General features: G+C 43.0%; 1 protein-coding gene across 3 annotated transcripts in view; it reads left to right on the plus strand.

Moving 5' to 3' along the window:
• LOC135394605 (adenylate cyclase type 9-like) overlaps positions 1-16,845 on the plus strand; it is a 63,517-nt gene extending 46,672 nt beyond the window's left edge. For 2 of the 3 annotated variants that reach the window (XM_064625427.1, XM_064625426.1), the window contains exons 6-7: positions 110-193; positions 8,833-16,845. In XM_064625427.1, the coding sequence (XP_064481497.1) occupies positions 110-193; positions 8,833-10,680 (1,932 nt within the window). In that variant the 3' untranslated portion in view covers positions 10,681-16,845. The remainder of the gene's footprint in view (positions 1-109; positions 194-8,832) is intronic. The other variant, XM_064625428.1, reaches the window with a different exon arrangement.
• Positions 16,846-17,130: the final 285 nt, after the last annotated feature.

Genomic DNA, 17,130 nt, shown 5'->3' on the forward strand with positions numbered 1-17,130 from the left:
GTCTCACAAAAGTTAAGCATGCTCTTACCTGAACTTACCTGCAATAACATATATTGGCACACTGCTGCTTTGTTATGTAACACTGCATGGTGCACTTGTTGTCATTCAGATGGTGCAACGTGATAAGCCCTGTCGTCAGCTTTGTAACAAAGTGCCTGCTGAAAATGGCTCTTGGGGAATGGATCTATTGAAGGTACTCTCCCTTTGCTCTGCAGAAACTTTGCATTCCGTCTCAGTGTCTGTGTCTTATCTCCTCTTTGCATACTGGGGATTTTCTCAGGTAATTCATTGGTATTGGTTTGCTAATATCAACTTTTGTGATGAGAGACTTTGTAACACTCTCACAGCAGCTAGCAAAAAATATACAAGTGTAATTGGAGCAACGTTGCCCCAGACACTAGCATGTAGACCAACCAGAAAAAAGTTAAGAAAAAGTTAAGGGAGAGTTCTAGTGCACGTGCAAGCAGCCACGTTGTATCATGTCAGCATGAACATCATTTAAAAGAGGCGTTGAAAATAATGACGATATATTCGGAAATGACCACCAATGCCACAGTATTGTCTGAGAGACAAAAACAGGCGCACACTACGTCAGTTATTACAGAAGAACAGAAGCATTGAAGGCAAGATCACTTGACCCAACAGCAACACCTTATCGTAACGATGATTAGGGTATTTCATCGTGATAGGCGATACTCTCGGCCAATGTTGGAGGTAATTTTGGCAAAATATAATGATGAGCTTCGCAGTGAAGGCTGAAGTCCTGGATTGTCCAGATAGTCCACCCCACTATTGTTTTTACTGCATTTTAATGATAGTGGAATTGTACATGGTTGTTGTGCAAAGCTGTTCAGATGCTTTCTAGTAGTAACACGTACAACTAACTGTGAAACTAAAATTTGCATTTGCAGCATTGTCGGTTTGTTTTTTTCTTTGTTTTTTCCCCACAAATTTTTCAGTTCAAACAATTTGCAAAAAGTAGGTGCTCACGGACATTGTGGGTTCTACAGCATTCGGTTTGAAAGACACTTTGATTCGAAATTCGAATATATTCAATTTGGAATTCAACTTGAGCACACAATTTCTTGCTTCAATATTCGAAATCCGTACATTTTCACAGGCCTATGCAAAATGTAATCTAATTATTTCCGCATTCCTCTAGTACACACCTCAGTGAAAATAGCAAAATGTGTTTCACCACAAAAACTAAAGCCAGAAAGTGCATCACCTGAGAAAATCTTTTCTTTAGGGAGGTTCCATCTCAAATCGAACAAGCCACGAAATTTTGTCTCTCGAATAAACGTGCACAAAATATACAGTGTCTGTCATGTAAGACTGGCCAGAATTTTCTTAAATTTGCAATTTATTTTGCTTTTGGAAAAGTCGTTGACTATATCTATTCCCGATGGGGCCTACTCAAAGGTAGTAGCGCATCAGTAATTAGTGCAGCCGTTAATGAACTTTCGTAATTAAGCTTCATAATTAGTGAAAATAGGTTGACGGCACAATTGCAAAGTTATACAGCACATCCCTGAGGAGTCGAGTGCACTAGAATCAAAACCGCAGTGCTTTTCTACGCCCTAGTAAAAAATATCGAAAATGCACAATTTTCGAGCTGTGCACGAGTTTTGCAGCTGCTGTTTCCTATCCCCCTCTCGCTGTCACCCTTTCTCAACTGACATCAGGCTGACCCCGCTTCCTAGTAGTAAAACGTTGCGATGTTGTCCTGAGTCAAGACGTCAGTCCTGAGATGTCCGTTAGCCAAGTTCCACTCTTTGTTCCAACTTTTTCCGCTCACGGCATTGTTTTTTAGTCCCCAATGATGCTCTTCCCTTTGTGCGGCTTATATTTAGAGCCTGAAGTTTTAGGGTTTTACCCGATTCTTCCCCGAATTTGCACCCGGAATTGAAGGTTCACCCTTTAGGGTGAAACCCGATTTTAACCCGGCAAATTCCCCTCATTGGGATGTCCGTAGGAATGCATTAACTTACTTGTTTGGCAGCAAATGCAATTACATCACCGTTTTGTACCAAACCATTACAGCTAGTTTGAGTAACTGAGCCCGATTTCTCCCCGAATTTAGCATACCGAGAGTTTTCTCACCCGAATTCGCATGGATTTAGTGCGCATGTTTACTTACCCGATTTTTACCCCCCGAATTTAGAAAAAAATATTTCCCGAAAACTTCAGGCTCTACTTATATTACACACTTGACAAAAACAAATGTTAGGCTGACCAAACCGTCTTCGAACCCTGAAATTTATAGCTTCCTGCTTGCTATAGAGAACCATTGGGAGAACCCCTCACCATAACCCAATCTCCCGTGTTTTTGCGCCAAACTCTGGGAGCCGCATGTCCAGACTCCGGGCATGCAGGGAACGAGGGTGGAATCTTCAAAGTGTCCGGCCGTGTTCTGTGAAAGCGCGGGGACACATAGAAGTAAAAATATAAAAAGAACCAACCATTTCAGTCGCACAGCAGGTTGCAATGTGTCCGAGTTGATATTGACTTATTTTTGTTTCGCTAAAACCTGGAAGAACGTGCCAGACTTATCGAGCAGCGGAATCAGTGATTTTATTTTTGTTATCTGCGTGGTTCTTAGAAGTTTTGTATTGGCAGCTTTATTGCGTGACACTATCAGATGAAATCGCGAGCTGTGTCTTGGCAGGTGTCGAGCAGGTCAAACAAGATAATGGAGGGAACAAAATGAGAGGCGGCATTTTGGCGATATCGTAGACTGAGAAACGGCATCACTATTCCCCCCTCACACTCACTCCTTGGGCAAAGCGGGGTGCTCCATGGTTTTCGGAACAGCCTGATGTCAGTTGAGAAAGCGTGACATCCAAAGGGGGAGGGGAGAAAGCAACTGCAAAACTTCCGCAACGCTTCAAAATTTTGGATTTTCGCATATTTTTTACTAGGGCACATAAAAGCGCTGCGGTTTCGATTCTGGGGGACTAGGTTCATCAGGGTTGTGCTCCACAACTTTGCAATTACGTGGTCAACCTATTTTCACTAATTATTAAGATTGATTATGAACGTTAATTAATGGCTGCACTAATTACTGACACACCACTACCTTTGAGTAGGCCCTGTCGGGAATAGATATATTCAATGACTTTTCCAAAAGAAAGATAAATCGCGAATTTAAGAAAATTCTGGTCAGTTTTACGAGACATGTCCTGTATGTCGAAGGCACTGTTGAGCAAAGAGCAATAAATGCTTTCAGAAGTTTTTGTGTGGCATGGTCCGGAAGCTAGGTGAAGGGGAAGAAACTGGCTCCGAGCAGACAAGGCCGCTCCGTGCGAGTTTGAGTACTCTTGCATACCTCCTGCGTTTGAGTACCTCCTGGTATTACTTTGTGAAGGACAGTGATTTCTCTTTCTGACCCCAGTTCACATAGAGCACAATAGGCTCCTGCGTTTTCAGTGCTGTATCGGTTTTCGTTTATCTGGCAAAAATGACCAAGGTTGAACCTTAGCCTCAAAAAGCACCACATCAGGTGCAACTTTCTGGACGATCCCAGGGTGTCTACCAACCTGGAAAACCAGGAATTGTCAGGGAATTTTGATGCGACTGGAAAAGTCAGGGAATTATCGGGGAATTTGCCAAAAAGCAGCTGAAGTAAGGGAAAATCGCAGACAAGTGCTGTGACGATGTGCAGCGAATTGCGAGTGCCGATCAGTGGTTGAGCAGCAACGTTGCCGCGAGCAGCAGTTCGCCAATAGGACAAGCTCAGAGGCAGAAAAGTAGGGCAACCTTACTAATACTCAACAAAACATCTGTTTTATAAGGGATCTGTATCAAAACATAGCAGCAGGCAGAGTTCCCTTTCATTTTTGGCCAGGGAATTTGAAAGCTGCAGTTGGATAGACACTCTGGATCCGCCGAACGGTTCAAGCTGAGGTTTGTGTGATTTTATTGCTTATTCACAGCGCTTTCGAATGACTCATTGCTGTACCTAGTCCCTGTCCGGAACATAAAGGGCAATCTGTCGAAGTAGAACGATACCTCGAAAAAAATGACAAGCTGCGTGAATATCCGAAATTTCGAATATGGAACGAATATCTGATGCTGTTCGCAACCTATTTTCAGTATTCGAAATTCTCGAATATTTTTCTAATAGTACCGAAGCGCGGTATCGTTATCGCCATTCTGCAAGTGTGCTTCGCCTCGTTATATCCAAGGGTTAGGTGAAACATGCAAAAGGGTGTTGTTCTTCATATGCTCACAGCATTTGCAGTGCATGTGTGACGTTAAAAATATGAGCACAACTGGTCGTTCTACAATCTACTTTCAGCGATTATAAATTAGTTTGACCGTAGAAGCCCAAAATGGGACTTCAAAGAAAAGTAATGTAAAAAGTAAGTACAGTCGACCCCCGTTTATCCGGACGGTGCCGTTCCCGGCGAAATCGTCCAGAAGGTGCCGTTCCCGGCGAAAACGTCCGGATACCGGGGCATCCGGATAAATGAAACGACCGAATAGAAACATCCTACAGAGCTAGGTTTAATTAAAACACAGAAATCTCGTCAATGACAGCTGTTACATAGTAGTGTAGGCACTCGATTCCTGCCAACTTTTGCTAATTGCACTGAGTTGAGCCACGCTGTTGCGCTGCTCGAAGAATGTCAGTGCGGACGCAAAGTGTCAATGTCGGAGCCTTGTTTCTCACTGGCGTCATCATGACGTGCCGTCTTGCTGCACATCATCGGAGGCAACAGCAGCAATCACACCGTCATCAGTCATAGCTGCACGCACGTCATCATCCTAATCAACATCAACGTAGTCAGAAACCGCAGCATCATCTACGGCAGTCGCAGTAAGCCTCTGCATCAGGGATCGCAGCTCAGCTAGGGGAATGTCTTCATCGGCCAACGGGCCGTAAGCAGCAAGCCCTCGGTTGGAGTTTTCCCCTCTAGAACCGGACAGTTGCTCAAGATATTTCCAAATGACTGGACTGGTCAACGTAACCCAATGCACACAAATAGAAAAGGGGGTCATCGTGCACGGTTGTCTCCCCTACGGAGGAATGTAGGTCCCTGACGTGTGACGGGAATAACCCCAACACAGCGAAAAGGGTGACGAAGCGGGGTCAGCGTCTCCTCTTACTCACAATAGTCCGGATATCTGAAGCTGGATTACAAGAATTTTCGACTTTCGTTCCCTGGAATTCTTGTCCAGGTCCGGAAGCTGAAGTCCGGATAAACGAGAACAAAATACATGGAGGAAAATCCGTTCCCGTGCCTTTTGTCCGGATACCGCGGGATCCGGATAAATGAAGTCGGGATAAACGGGGGTCGACTGTAAAGAGACAAGTCGAAACTCCATTCCAGAAATTTGATTTTGCTCCATGCGGGACCTGTGCCTGCTGTGTTCCCGTTCCACACGTAAAGTGTGTATGTGTGTGTGTTTCTTCCGTGTGTTGTTTCCGTGTATTGTCCATGTACCCATCTACGATATATCCAATTTTGGAGGCTTGTTCTTGGTGTTTTTTTTAGATAAATGCTTCCGAACTTTCTAATTTTTTTAGATATCGTTCTCCTTCTACGGATGCCTTTTATGTTTCGGACAGAATACAGCACTATGCTTCATTCGAAAGCGCTCTGAATAAGCAATAAAATTGATGATCTGGAATGTCTCACTGAATGCGATGCTTTTTGAGGCTACGGTTCAACTTTGGTAATTTTTGCCCGATAACCAAAAGCCGATACAGCACTGAAAATGCACGGTCCTATTATGCTGTATGTGGACTGGGGTCAGAAAGAGAAATCACTGTCCTGCGCAAAGTAATACCATTTGCAGAAGGTACTCACACTCGCATGCAGCGGCCTTGTATACTGGGATCTAGTTCCTTCCTCCTCCTCTATGAAGTCGGCCCAGGACGCATACTAACCCCCCTGTCCCCCACTCCTTCCTGCTGTCCCCTCTCCATCTGTCCACGTCTGTACGCCGCTCATAGCCACAGTTGCTTCGCGGCGCTAACACGGAATTTTAAAAAAATCCTCCTCCTCTAGCTCCCAAACAATGCAACATGAAAGCTTCCGAATGAATGAATTTTTCTTTGCTCGACAGTGGCTTCGACATCTATTTTGTTTGCGTTTATTCGAGAGCCAAAGTTTCATAGCTTGTTCGATTTGAGATGGAACTATCCTTCAGTGACATCAAGGTACTCGGTTTGCTTCCTTATATTTGTGCAATTTGTACATAGTGCTTGATTAATTAATGCATACTTAAATTCTAGTGAACGTAAATCTGTCTCTCTCTCATATTGGTACTTACGAAGCTCTTGTAAACTTTGAGAGTGAATTTTTTAGCTACAACACATCCATATTCTTCTTGCTGCTCAAAGTCATTTATTAGTTTAAACATCGTGGAAAAAAGAGCGCAAACAACAGAAATTTTAAGAAAGATATGGACTTAATACTCCTGACACACGGGCACTCTAGAGATCGAGTACCTCAGTGCACATCAAGAGAAGAACACCTGTTAGAGCGGAACGGAAGTTAGAGTAGAGTAGAGTACAACGGAGTGGAAAGAACGGAATATGGCACGACGACGCAGAATCTCCTTTTGGATGCCGCTCCTTCGCGGAAGAGCCAGCCATCTGCTTTGTGAACGAAAAGGAGAAGCCTCGAACTGAGGACCAGACGATGATTTACATTTCATGAATATGCAAGACTATAAAGTTTTGGTGTAAACATTTTAGGAGCTGTTAAAGAAGTTTTGTAAAACTCTCAAAGTCTCACCATGCCTATTACGAGTGATTCTTGATCCAGTATGTTTGCACGAAGGTTATCAGGGACCACCGCATTTCCAACACTATTGGATGTGCCCGCTGAACTATTTGAACAAAATACGCACATATTTAGCAATTCAAAATTGAACCACTCGAAAGTATGCTGTACTGCACTGTTGTTTATTTTTTGAACAGCCTAGGACCACATTTCTTGCGGCGTACACTGAAAGAAACAGTTAAATTAGGTAACTAGTGCTGTGTGTCTATGGTACAAACTCCTTTCAATAAGGAGCCCTGCAATGTAAATGACTCCTACCTCAAATGAGTTCTAGCCTGACCGTGTGTCAGGGGTGTAACATACTAGTTTCTTTTAAAAAAATTTTTTTTTGTCCTTTACAGATTTTTTATTTAAAAAGCTATGACAGCAGCATAATGTTGTTTTTGCAGTTGAGTTATATAGCCAGGCGGACATCCTCTCGCAGAGAGTATCTAACTACAAGATGATTAATTACCTAAATTCATTAATTAATAATTAGGGAATTTGGGGTAAAAGCAAGGTGGGAGAAAATCCTCGTTGAAAGCCATTCTGTTTTTAAATAATCTGAAACATACACGTGCATTGAAATACATATCCATCGCCAAATTTTGCTATGCAAATGAGCCAAAACTAAAACTGCGCGCCTCAGAAGCGCATCACATTCATTGACGGAGGCTTATCTGTGCCACAAAGCGGTCGATCTGACCAGCGCACCACCACCTACTCCAATCGTCTGTCGCTCGTTTGCATAGCAAAATTTGGCGATGAATATGTCAATGCACGTGCGCATTTCAGGTTATTTCAAAATGAATGGCTTTCAAGGAGGATTGTCTCCCATTCTAGCATTCCGCTTTTGCCCGAGACCCTCTAATTAAAGGGTTCATTAATGAATTTTAGGTAATTAATTATCTTGTACGTAGTTCCATGCCCTGTTCAAGAGTATGTCCACCTGCAAAATTGACATCTATGCTGCTCTCATAGCTTATTTTATAAAAAATCTGTAAGGGATAAAACAAAAACTGTATATTTATTTGCATAATTGATGCATCCCCTCTATGATGCTATGTCTACCTTTTGTTCTGTCTTGCTTGTATTAATTCCCTGCTAAAGTTGACAGTCGATGCCTCCACAGTCGCATGCGTTATATCCGGTGTTGTGTATTATAATAATGTACTAGGTATGTTGTATATCCGTCTGACTTATGTATAGAATACACAATACTTAAATTAAAGCAATAGAAACCTTGTTATCATGGGCAAGACATTGCCCACTCTGCAGTTATTCCTTACACCAGTGGTTCTCAAACTGTGGGTCGCGACCCCCAGGGGGGTCCACAAAGCGGCCCACACATTTTTTTTTAAATGCCACGCCGTGCCCGTTATTCAGCGCACCAGGAAGCCCGTGGCAGTAGACCAGGAGGTTTCTCATAAATGCGCTTGCACATGCGGGGTACATGCGATGCTTCACACAGAGTTGCTTTCACGCCTGCTTTGACTTGTGTATAAGGGCCAAAATTTATGTCGTGAGGTCCACTCACTCCCACTAAAGGCAACAGCGTCTGCGTCTGTCGCGGCATACACGGACGCCCCGCCCCTGATGTTGCACCGCGCAGTGGCGTCTTCTCAAATTACACCAAAACATAACAAACCATTTTGCGCGCGTTGTCGGTGAGCAAAGCAGTTGTGCAGCATGATGTTGTGCAAGGCTTTTTGGCCCCGAGAACTCGGTCTAAACGTAGCCCCAATAAAATGTCAGTCAGTGTACCGTTTTGGCCAACGTTCATGCGCTGAGATCGGAAGACGTCCTGCATCGCAACGACGGAAACCGGAGGGGGGGGGGGGGGTTCGCGACGAGGTTGCCTATATTTTTATGGACCGCGGGACGGCGAAGTTTGGGAACCACTACCTTATACAATATTTTATGAAAAGTGCACGTATGGACAAAATAGGTGCTGTTATAGTATATTAAGCGTACAATGTGCAGAAAATGAATGTGTAACACATCTCATAAAGAAATAGGCACAACAGTGCTTAACTTATACCAAACTTCATTGCAGCTCATGGATGCACCGACACCTACGCTTTACACCCATCGCACCAGTGGCTACTACTCCAGCTACACCTCGGTAACCGACACGGGACGTTCCAGCGGGTCCAGCCTTCGTGGGTACAGCATCTTCCTCGACCCCACTGTCATGCTCAACGAAAGCCTCTCTCGACTTCGACACATACGAAAGCAGTCGGACCTGCAGATGATACGCTGCATCCAGCAGGACACCTGCACGACAGAGTACTTCATTAGCCCACCAGTCAACCCGGTGACCCTATTCTTCAACGACCCGCAGATAGAGTGGAAGTATCGCCACAGGCTTCACCACCGTGACCTAGCACCAACAATGGCGTCTGCATCGTTCACAACTTATTTTGACATATTCGTGGCATTGGGTTTCTACCTCATTGTCATGTTTTCGTGTTTTATACTGTTCGATACGCCGCCGTCCTGGCTGTTCTTCTGCCTCTTCGCGTGTAGCATACAGATATGTATTTTCATGCTCTGCATCCGCGAAATGCTGGCCACCAGGGGCCACTGGGTGGCAGATTGCTTGGCGCAGATCTACGTCTACTGCACCGAGTGGTACCCATGGCACATTATTGGACTCATATTAGTCACCCTGCCGGTTGGTTCGATTTTTTCCAATTTCACTTGCGCGGGCGTAATGCCCACACCGGAGAGGACAAACGCATTCTGTTACGTGGTCTTTGTGTCGCTCTTCCACTTCAGCAACTTCACGCAGCTCAACTATGCGTTGCGTTCAATGCTTGCCACATGTGCTGGTGTGGTGCTGGCGTTGCTAGTGGGGGTTCCTGCCTGTCCGTGCCGGTTTGCTCAGCCAAATGTTACACGTTCGGATTCTGCGGGAGGTACTGCAGACCTGTTGGGTGTCACTTTTCATCGTGATTCGTACAGCTGCAACCAGTCTGCCATCTACGAAATCGTTCTGCATGTCGTGCTGAACACTGTCCTTGTCTGGGTCTTGAATCGGGAGTTTGAGATAAGCTACAGGCTGAGCTTTCACGGCAGCATAGTTGCAGCAAGGGATGAACAGCGTATCCAGGCCATGAAGAACCAAGCCGACTGGCTGCTGCACAACATCATCCCCCGCCACGTTGCCGAGATTCTCAAGACCACATCTAAGTATTCCGAAAATCACAGAGATGCTGGCATCATCTTTGCGAGCATCGTCAACTTCAACGAGATGTACGATGAATCGTACGAAGGTGGAAAAGAATACCTTCGTGTGCTGAACGAGGTCGTCGGTGACTTTGACGAGCTCCTCTCGAAGCCAAACTTCAGCAACGTTACAAAGATAAAAACCATCGGAAGTACCTTCATGGCGGCATCGGGGCTGAACCCAAAACTGAGGCGGGAAAATCCGCACCCATTCATGCACCTGTATGAACTAATGGACTTTGCGATCGCGATGCAGCAGGTGATAGAAGACTTCAATCAGAATCTTCTCGAATTCAATTTTATCATCCGAATTGGCTACTGTTACGGCAACGTCACCGCTGGAGTTATTGGAACGACAAAACTTTACTACGACATTTGGGGTGATGCCGTAAACACGGCTAGTCGCATGGACTCCAACGGGGTCCCAGGAAGAATCCAAGTACCTGAACATTGCCTTCAAGCCCTGCAGGAGATGTACATATTTGAACCGAGAGGTTCAGTGTACATTAAAGGAAAGGACCACATGAATGTGCATCTCCTTGTACGTAAGAAGGATAAGTCCCTATACAGAATACTGCCATCTTCCTTCCGTCGCAGCTCAACAGAACCCCCCGAGGCTAAAAGTGTTAAAATAGCTCCGGTTGTGGAACAGCAAGAGCCAGAGAAAGATTGATGACGGCCAAGTTTCTCTAGGTGTGAAAATGTGTGGTTGTGTTAGACCCAGAAATCGTGGAGCACAAGATGTCATATCGTGATTTCCACCGGGGCACCGTCACAGCAGGTGCAGGACGTAACACAGAATGGAGAGGAGGGCTTACGTATTGTAGGTGCAACTTGTGCCAGAACTTCTAGCTTCACCAGAGCATCTGGACGTGTCGCCGATAGATTTAAAAATGTATGTGCCTCGCCAGTGGCATATATATTTTTGTGTTGTGGTGTTAAATACTGTTGTGATACTTGTCTAGCAGAAGTATTTTTGGTTCTGTACACAGGAAGCCAGTCCTGGCTTCTGTAACAGAATAATACCCCCTGTCACGCAAGCGGTCTTCAATGATAATTCAAACCTGTGACCATTGGACATGCATGTAGTGCCACCAAGCATATAACGTGTCAACTTCTCAAAGAGCATTAGACGCGATGCTCCGTGACTGGCTGGCAAGTTACACACCTGATGGCACTACACACATGTTCTATGGCCATTGGCTTCAATTATCATTGAAGACTGCCCATGTGATGGGTATAACTCTGGGCAGTTGACTCCGCCGAGCTGGAATCGTGTGGGTTACTGCCTACCATTTTTCCTGCACAGATTTTTCCAACTTCTGTATGACAAGAACTTGAGAGCATAACTCACGCGAGTGTGCAAGCAGATGGTCTTGCATTCTTAAGTATCAAGCGCGTTGTAGCTTCCGAACAATATTGCAGTTAGAACTCGGTTGTGTTAAAGCCTTAGGCACCTGTTTGGGTGAGCTGAGCTAAGACAGGCACGTAGAGCTCGATGTAGTAATCTTGTTGGAGGCTGTTGAGTGTTTTTAGTAGCATGCAGATATGTTGTATTAGTTGAAATGGAGGACACAGTTTATAGAATGTGGTAATTTTTTTAGCTGGTACTGCCATAACCATATCCGCAATTAGGAAACATTTTTTACAAGAATTCATTGGCACTTCATGTGATTGTTTCAATGAATATCGTTCGCTGTACGTAATTTTTATGTTTGCATTCCATGCCTTTCGTTAAATTATGTTAGTACACATTTTCAGAAAGAAAATGTTGCAACCTGTTAAGGTGTACAATTCAAGTAACGTATTTACATTTGTTGATATGTATATCTTTTAATGAGCATATTTAATTATAGTAGGTTTGTTACAAAAGCTGCTTTATTTGTCATTAATGTGGTTGCCATTTGACTGCTATATATGTGTTAGTCTGTACATTATGAAATTACTGAGCTGAATGCCAGCGAATGAGCTTGTCCTGTATTGCTCTTTAAATATGTGTCATTATCTTAGCTTTATACACAAAAGAAATGACAGAAGCTTCTCTGGCAGACCAGGCTCAGTAGGACACATCATGTTGAGTACAGTATGTGTGTTGTTCTGGAGCCACTCAAACATGCACAGAGCGCCTATTTAACTTGTGCGCTATGTTGTATGAGGAATTTCCATAGTCAGAACTGCTCCTTTTGATATGGAGGGTAATATGCATGTGATATGACACAAAATGTTTTTGGGGTATGAAGCCTTCAATGCCTACTGTTTGCAATGTTGACGGTAAAAACCATTCATGGAAATTTGTGTTAATTTCGGCATTGGTACATATGTATTTTCAACACATTTTAGAGGAAACTTCCCTGTATGCTTTGATCACTTTTCAGGTACCTTTCAATTACTTTTCAGTTTTGTTTCTGTATGCCAAAGGAACGTGCAAATGTCTGTGCCATGAAATGGTTTAGAGATATACCTTTACATATATTGCTTTTACCTGCCTACTTTGCAATGAGTGCTGATAAAATCGCTCTCGGTTGTACGCTGGCCGTTTTATGGATCCCCCCCCCCCCCCCCCAAAAAAAAAAAGAAATTAGGCGGTGATTGATGAAATGTGACCACAACAAACAAACAAACAAGAAAGCTAAATGTGTGCTGCATCTCACTTGAAATTTCCCTCTGTCTTTTTCACTGCCCCTTTCGGATATGGACAGAGGAGGAGCCTTGTTGGCCTAGAGTTCTGGATCTCATTACATGAGGTTTACACGATCAACCTGCGATCAACCTTTTATGCACTATTTTGCGTGGCTAGTGCCCTACAAATTGACGGTTCAGGTCATGCGTTACCATGAACAAATTTAAAGGGACAGTTCATTCTGCAAGCATCAGTTTGTAGATATCTGTTTCCACAGTCAATGCATATTCCCTGATTTAACAAATCCCTGCTTGAGCTCCATAACTTATCATCGGCATTATAAATCATTGGAATCGCTCGCAGGGGAGTTGTTCAGAGTCAAATGTTCCTGCCAGACATGAGGAATTTCCACGGAGCAAACTTTCCTTTTAACTGGTTAGGTACGTTTTTATAGGTCAAAAAGATCTCTGGGGCGTTTCTCTTCTTTTTAATCCAGCTCTTTCTTAGGAAGATGTTGAGGATGCTGGGGACCTAATCTCCTTCTGCCCACAATTAAAAAGTAGGTTGTCTTAATAAGTGATGCTGAAAACAAAAAAAAAAAAGACTTTCAAATGGGCTATTGCTGGTTGGCATAGCTTGCACCGTTGCGTGTACACTAGCTGTCGAGTGTACTACGTGATACGCCTTGCAAACGTGTTTCGGACTATACTTGCCACAGTAATGAAACATGTCGCATCCACAAAAACTCTTTTGTAGAGAAGATAAAAGCCTTGTGATGAGAACCTCCGACATATGCGTGACTGTATGGCGCAGATGTTTTTGAAATCTCTGGATAGCCAGTTGTTGCAACAGTGTCAGTCACTTCCTGTTCACTTGGCTTTTGGTTTTTCACGCTGCAGTTCAACATTTCGAAAGCATCAATGTCATGTCTGTTTGAGGCATGACAAGGCTCTGGTCTGCAGCCAAAGCTATGCTGTAGGGAGTGTCAATTACTGATCTATGAGCAATTCTATCCAATAAGTTATAGTTTATGACACACAGACGTTTCATGTGGATGTTCGTGACACACAACCATGTCTTTTGAGAAAAGGAAATGTGTGTTTCGTCATTAGCACTCTGGAATACAACAAAAATTTTAGTTATGCTCTTCCTTGTGATGCAGAGATGATCTACATAGAAATTTAATATATGTAATTGGAGCACCTCTTAGGTACAAACTTAATAGACACACGAAATAAAATTTAATTGCATTGACACTAAAGAAATTATGAATGGAAATGTTAAATACGCAAAACACAAAATGTTGTACGTGTAGCTTTCTGTTGTGATTGTTTTCCGGATGTTGCAAATTTAAGCATTTTTTGAACTCACTGCTGAACACTAGGGATAGGACGATATCGATATTTGTATAAATATCTATTGTTTCCCCAGTCGATGTTATCGGTGTTTTAAAATGTCACTGTTTTTTAAATATTGATATAAATCAATAAAATGTTGATATCTTTCTCGTGGATATTGACATGTATTGATGTTCTTAATTTATATTTTAATCCACATTTATCCATATTCTATCAATATTCAAAATTCCGATATTTTTGCGCCTCTGCTGGGCACCCCCCCCATGCAGTCCTGCCTACTTGATGGTCAGAAAGGAGAGTAGGTCCCGTAGCTAGTCTAGCTTTCAGTTAGTGCATTTTCTTTATTACTTCGTTCATTGCTGTATAAATGCATTTGTCTGCTGATCCATCTGCATCTTTTCTCTCTGCTTTGTCACTTACTTGCAGTTGACTGTAACACATTCCCTTACAAAGAACTTAAGTGCCTTTTACCGGATAGGATTAATACTTGATGCCCAACAGTTTCGTAAATACATATGGAGCAAAGAGAACTTGAAACACTACTGATGTGTCACAATCATTAACGTTTCAAGACATACATAGTTTATTTGTTTTCTGGCTAAGCTTATCGAAATACGTGGAAACAGATCTCTGTACATTTCTCTGTTGGTGAAGTTTTAAATCCCAAAGGTGGAGACTGGAAGAACAAATACATGTACCGGGTTATCGACTAATTCCCACCACATCCACTGTCAGGTTTTGTTTGACTTCTCAACTCGAACGCCGTTTAGGAATAACCCCAGTGACACCAAGATATCGGCCAACACATTTCCCATGTGAAGCACACAAAGCACCAACATTCACACTGAATTGTGTTGCAAAACTTGCAATCATGCTATATAGTTATATGACCACATGAGCACCACTGCACATATGTGCAGCATTTAAGTCATGCACATCTCTGCCATTTTTTGTGCGTAGTTCAACATGCTCCAACTTTCACCACTTCTGTAAGAAAATTGCATTTTCACCCTGTGTGCCAACAGTTTTTTGAACAGCTAATTCGGAACACAACGAAATATATGTGTACCTCCTGTGAGAAAAAGGAAGCCTTCTAGTCACACAATTTGTTGTACATGTGATCAATTACATTCATCTCAGCACCGTGCATCTGTTGCACATAGTGCCGTTCCAGCGCAGAGCCTTTTTGCATTACCATTATCATATCTTGCAGCACCTCTTATCATATCTTGTCTTATCATATCAGCAAACTTCTTCTGTTGCATTTTGTGTCTAAATATGATGGTTTCGTGACCAGTTTGAGTGTATGAGTAAGTGTACGTCGCAGAATCCACGTTGATGATCAGTCACGCAATGCTTCGAAATGCACTCACGCAGCTGCTATGGGAGCACCAATTTACAATTATATTGCACACCTCACTTTGGGAGTAGTATTTAACATTCATGTGCTTGCACAACCATGAAACGAAACAGTTCTGAGTTGATTTGATCACTTTATTCAGTGTGACCCACTTTTATTTACCTTCAGGTATACTTGGTAGTCTCCTGTATCCCTGATGTACCCATTACATCAGAGCCGAGTGCATAAATGCTTAGAACAGTGAATGTCACGGTGTAAAAATATACTAATGTAAGGCTTTTTATTTGCATGCTAAATAGAGCTCTCTTACCATTGTTAATGGCCTTTAGACTTTGGACAGCAGCACAACAAGGGCCCATATCAGAGTTGTGGTGGCCTATAATGACCTCCTTCAGTTTTTCCGAATAAATTTGTCCTAAAAAAGCTAACCACATGCTTCTGATTGGATTGTGTAGTGTTAAAGGGGCGCTAAGGTGCAAAGATTTCACCTCTCGCAATGAAACATGTCGTTACCTCGACAGCAATACAAAAGGAACGAGATTCATCTGTTGTGTTGTTCGTGGTTTATGCGTGAACGAAACAACTATTCCTGCTTTTCTCCTTTTCTCCTCCTCAAGAAGTGCGACAATACGGAGAGGCCCGTTATTGGTCTGCTCGAATGATAACCCGCGATGATTGGACAATTCGTTTGAGGAGATAATGGGAGGTCGCTCCGCATTGCCGCCCTTCTTCAGGAGGAGGGAAGAAGTGAAGCGCAAGTTGTGGTTTCGCCCGTCCATAAATTACGACCAATGCAACAGATATGAGTCACATTCCTTTTGTATTATTGTCAAGGTAACGGCATGTTTCATTCTGCGAGGCAAAATTTTTGCACTTTAGTGTCCCTCTAAGAGGTGGGACGTTCCTTTTGTATTATTGTCAAGGTAATGGCATGTTTCATTCTGCGAGACAAAAGTTTTGCACTTTAGTGTCCCTCTAAAAGGTGGAACGTTCCTTTTGTATTATTGTCAAGGTAATTGCATGTTTCATTCTGCAAGACAAAATTTTTGCACTTTAGTGTCCCTCTAAAAGGTGGGACGTTCCTTTTGTATAACTGTCAAGGTAATGGCATGTTTCATTCTGCGAGGCAGAATTTTTGCGCTTTAGTGTCCCTCCAAAAGGTGGGAAGCTGATTCAAAAGGGAAAATTTATTTTACAAATTTTCATGTTAGTGGCTTTTACGTCTGATAAACAGAGGTATGTCACCCTATAACTGTGCTCCAGCATGTCATTAACATTACAAATCATAATATATCACTACCCATCATCACATAGTGAGCATCCAACCATTCATTCTGTGGGAAGTGCTCCCTCACGAAGTATAACTCAGCACCACATAGTTGTATATACCTTTACATATGGACGTTTGTAATATTACTGCCCTATAGGTTTTTGTATGTGCAGCATTGTTTTTGTACATGTATAGAGATTGCCAAAATAAATTATTTATTCCTTTGTAAAGTTTGTTGCCTTTTGTAGGATGTAACATGGTGTAATGTCACAGTACGCGATATCATTTATTGAGGCTGTGCGAATAGTTACGTAACCGAAGCAAATAGTAACGCTACTCAACCGAATACACGTACAGCACATCTACGAATATTCATATAAGGCAGCACCTTGTGTTGTACCCCCTCTTCTGGCATTTTTGTGCTTACAAAGTGCAGCTTTGTAGCTGTTAGAATACATATTCTGTTTGGAAGAGGCTGCCTAGGGTCTAGGAGAAGGGGGTGTCAGGGTGTGCTG

This window comes from Ornithodoros turicata, chromosome 5 (assembly GCF_037126465.1).
Source record: "Ornithodoros turicata isolate Travis chromosome 5, ASM3712646v1, whole genome shotgun sequence".
Lineage (NCBI taxonomy): Eukaryota > Metazoa > Arthropoda > Arachnida > Ixodida > Argasidae > Ornithodoros > Ornithodoros turicata.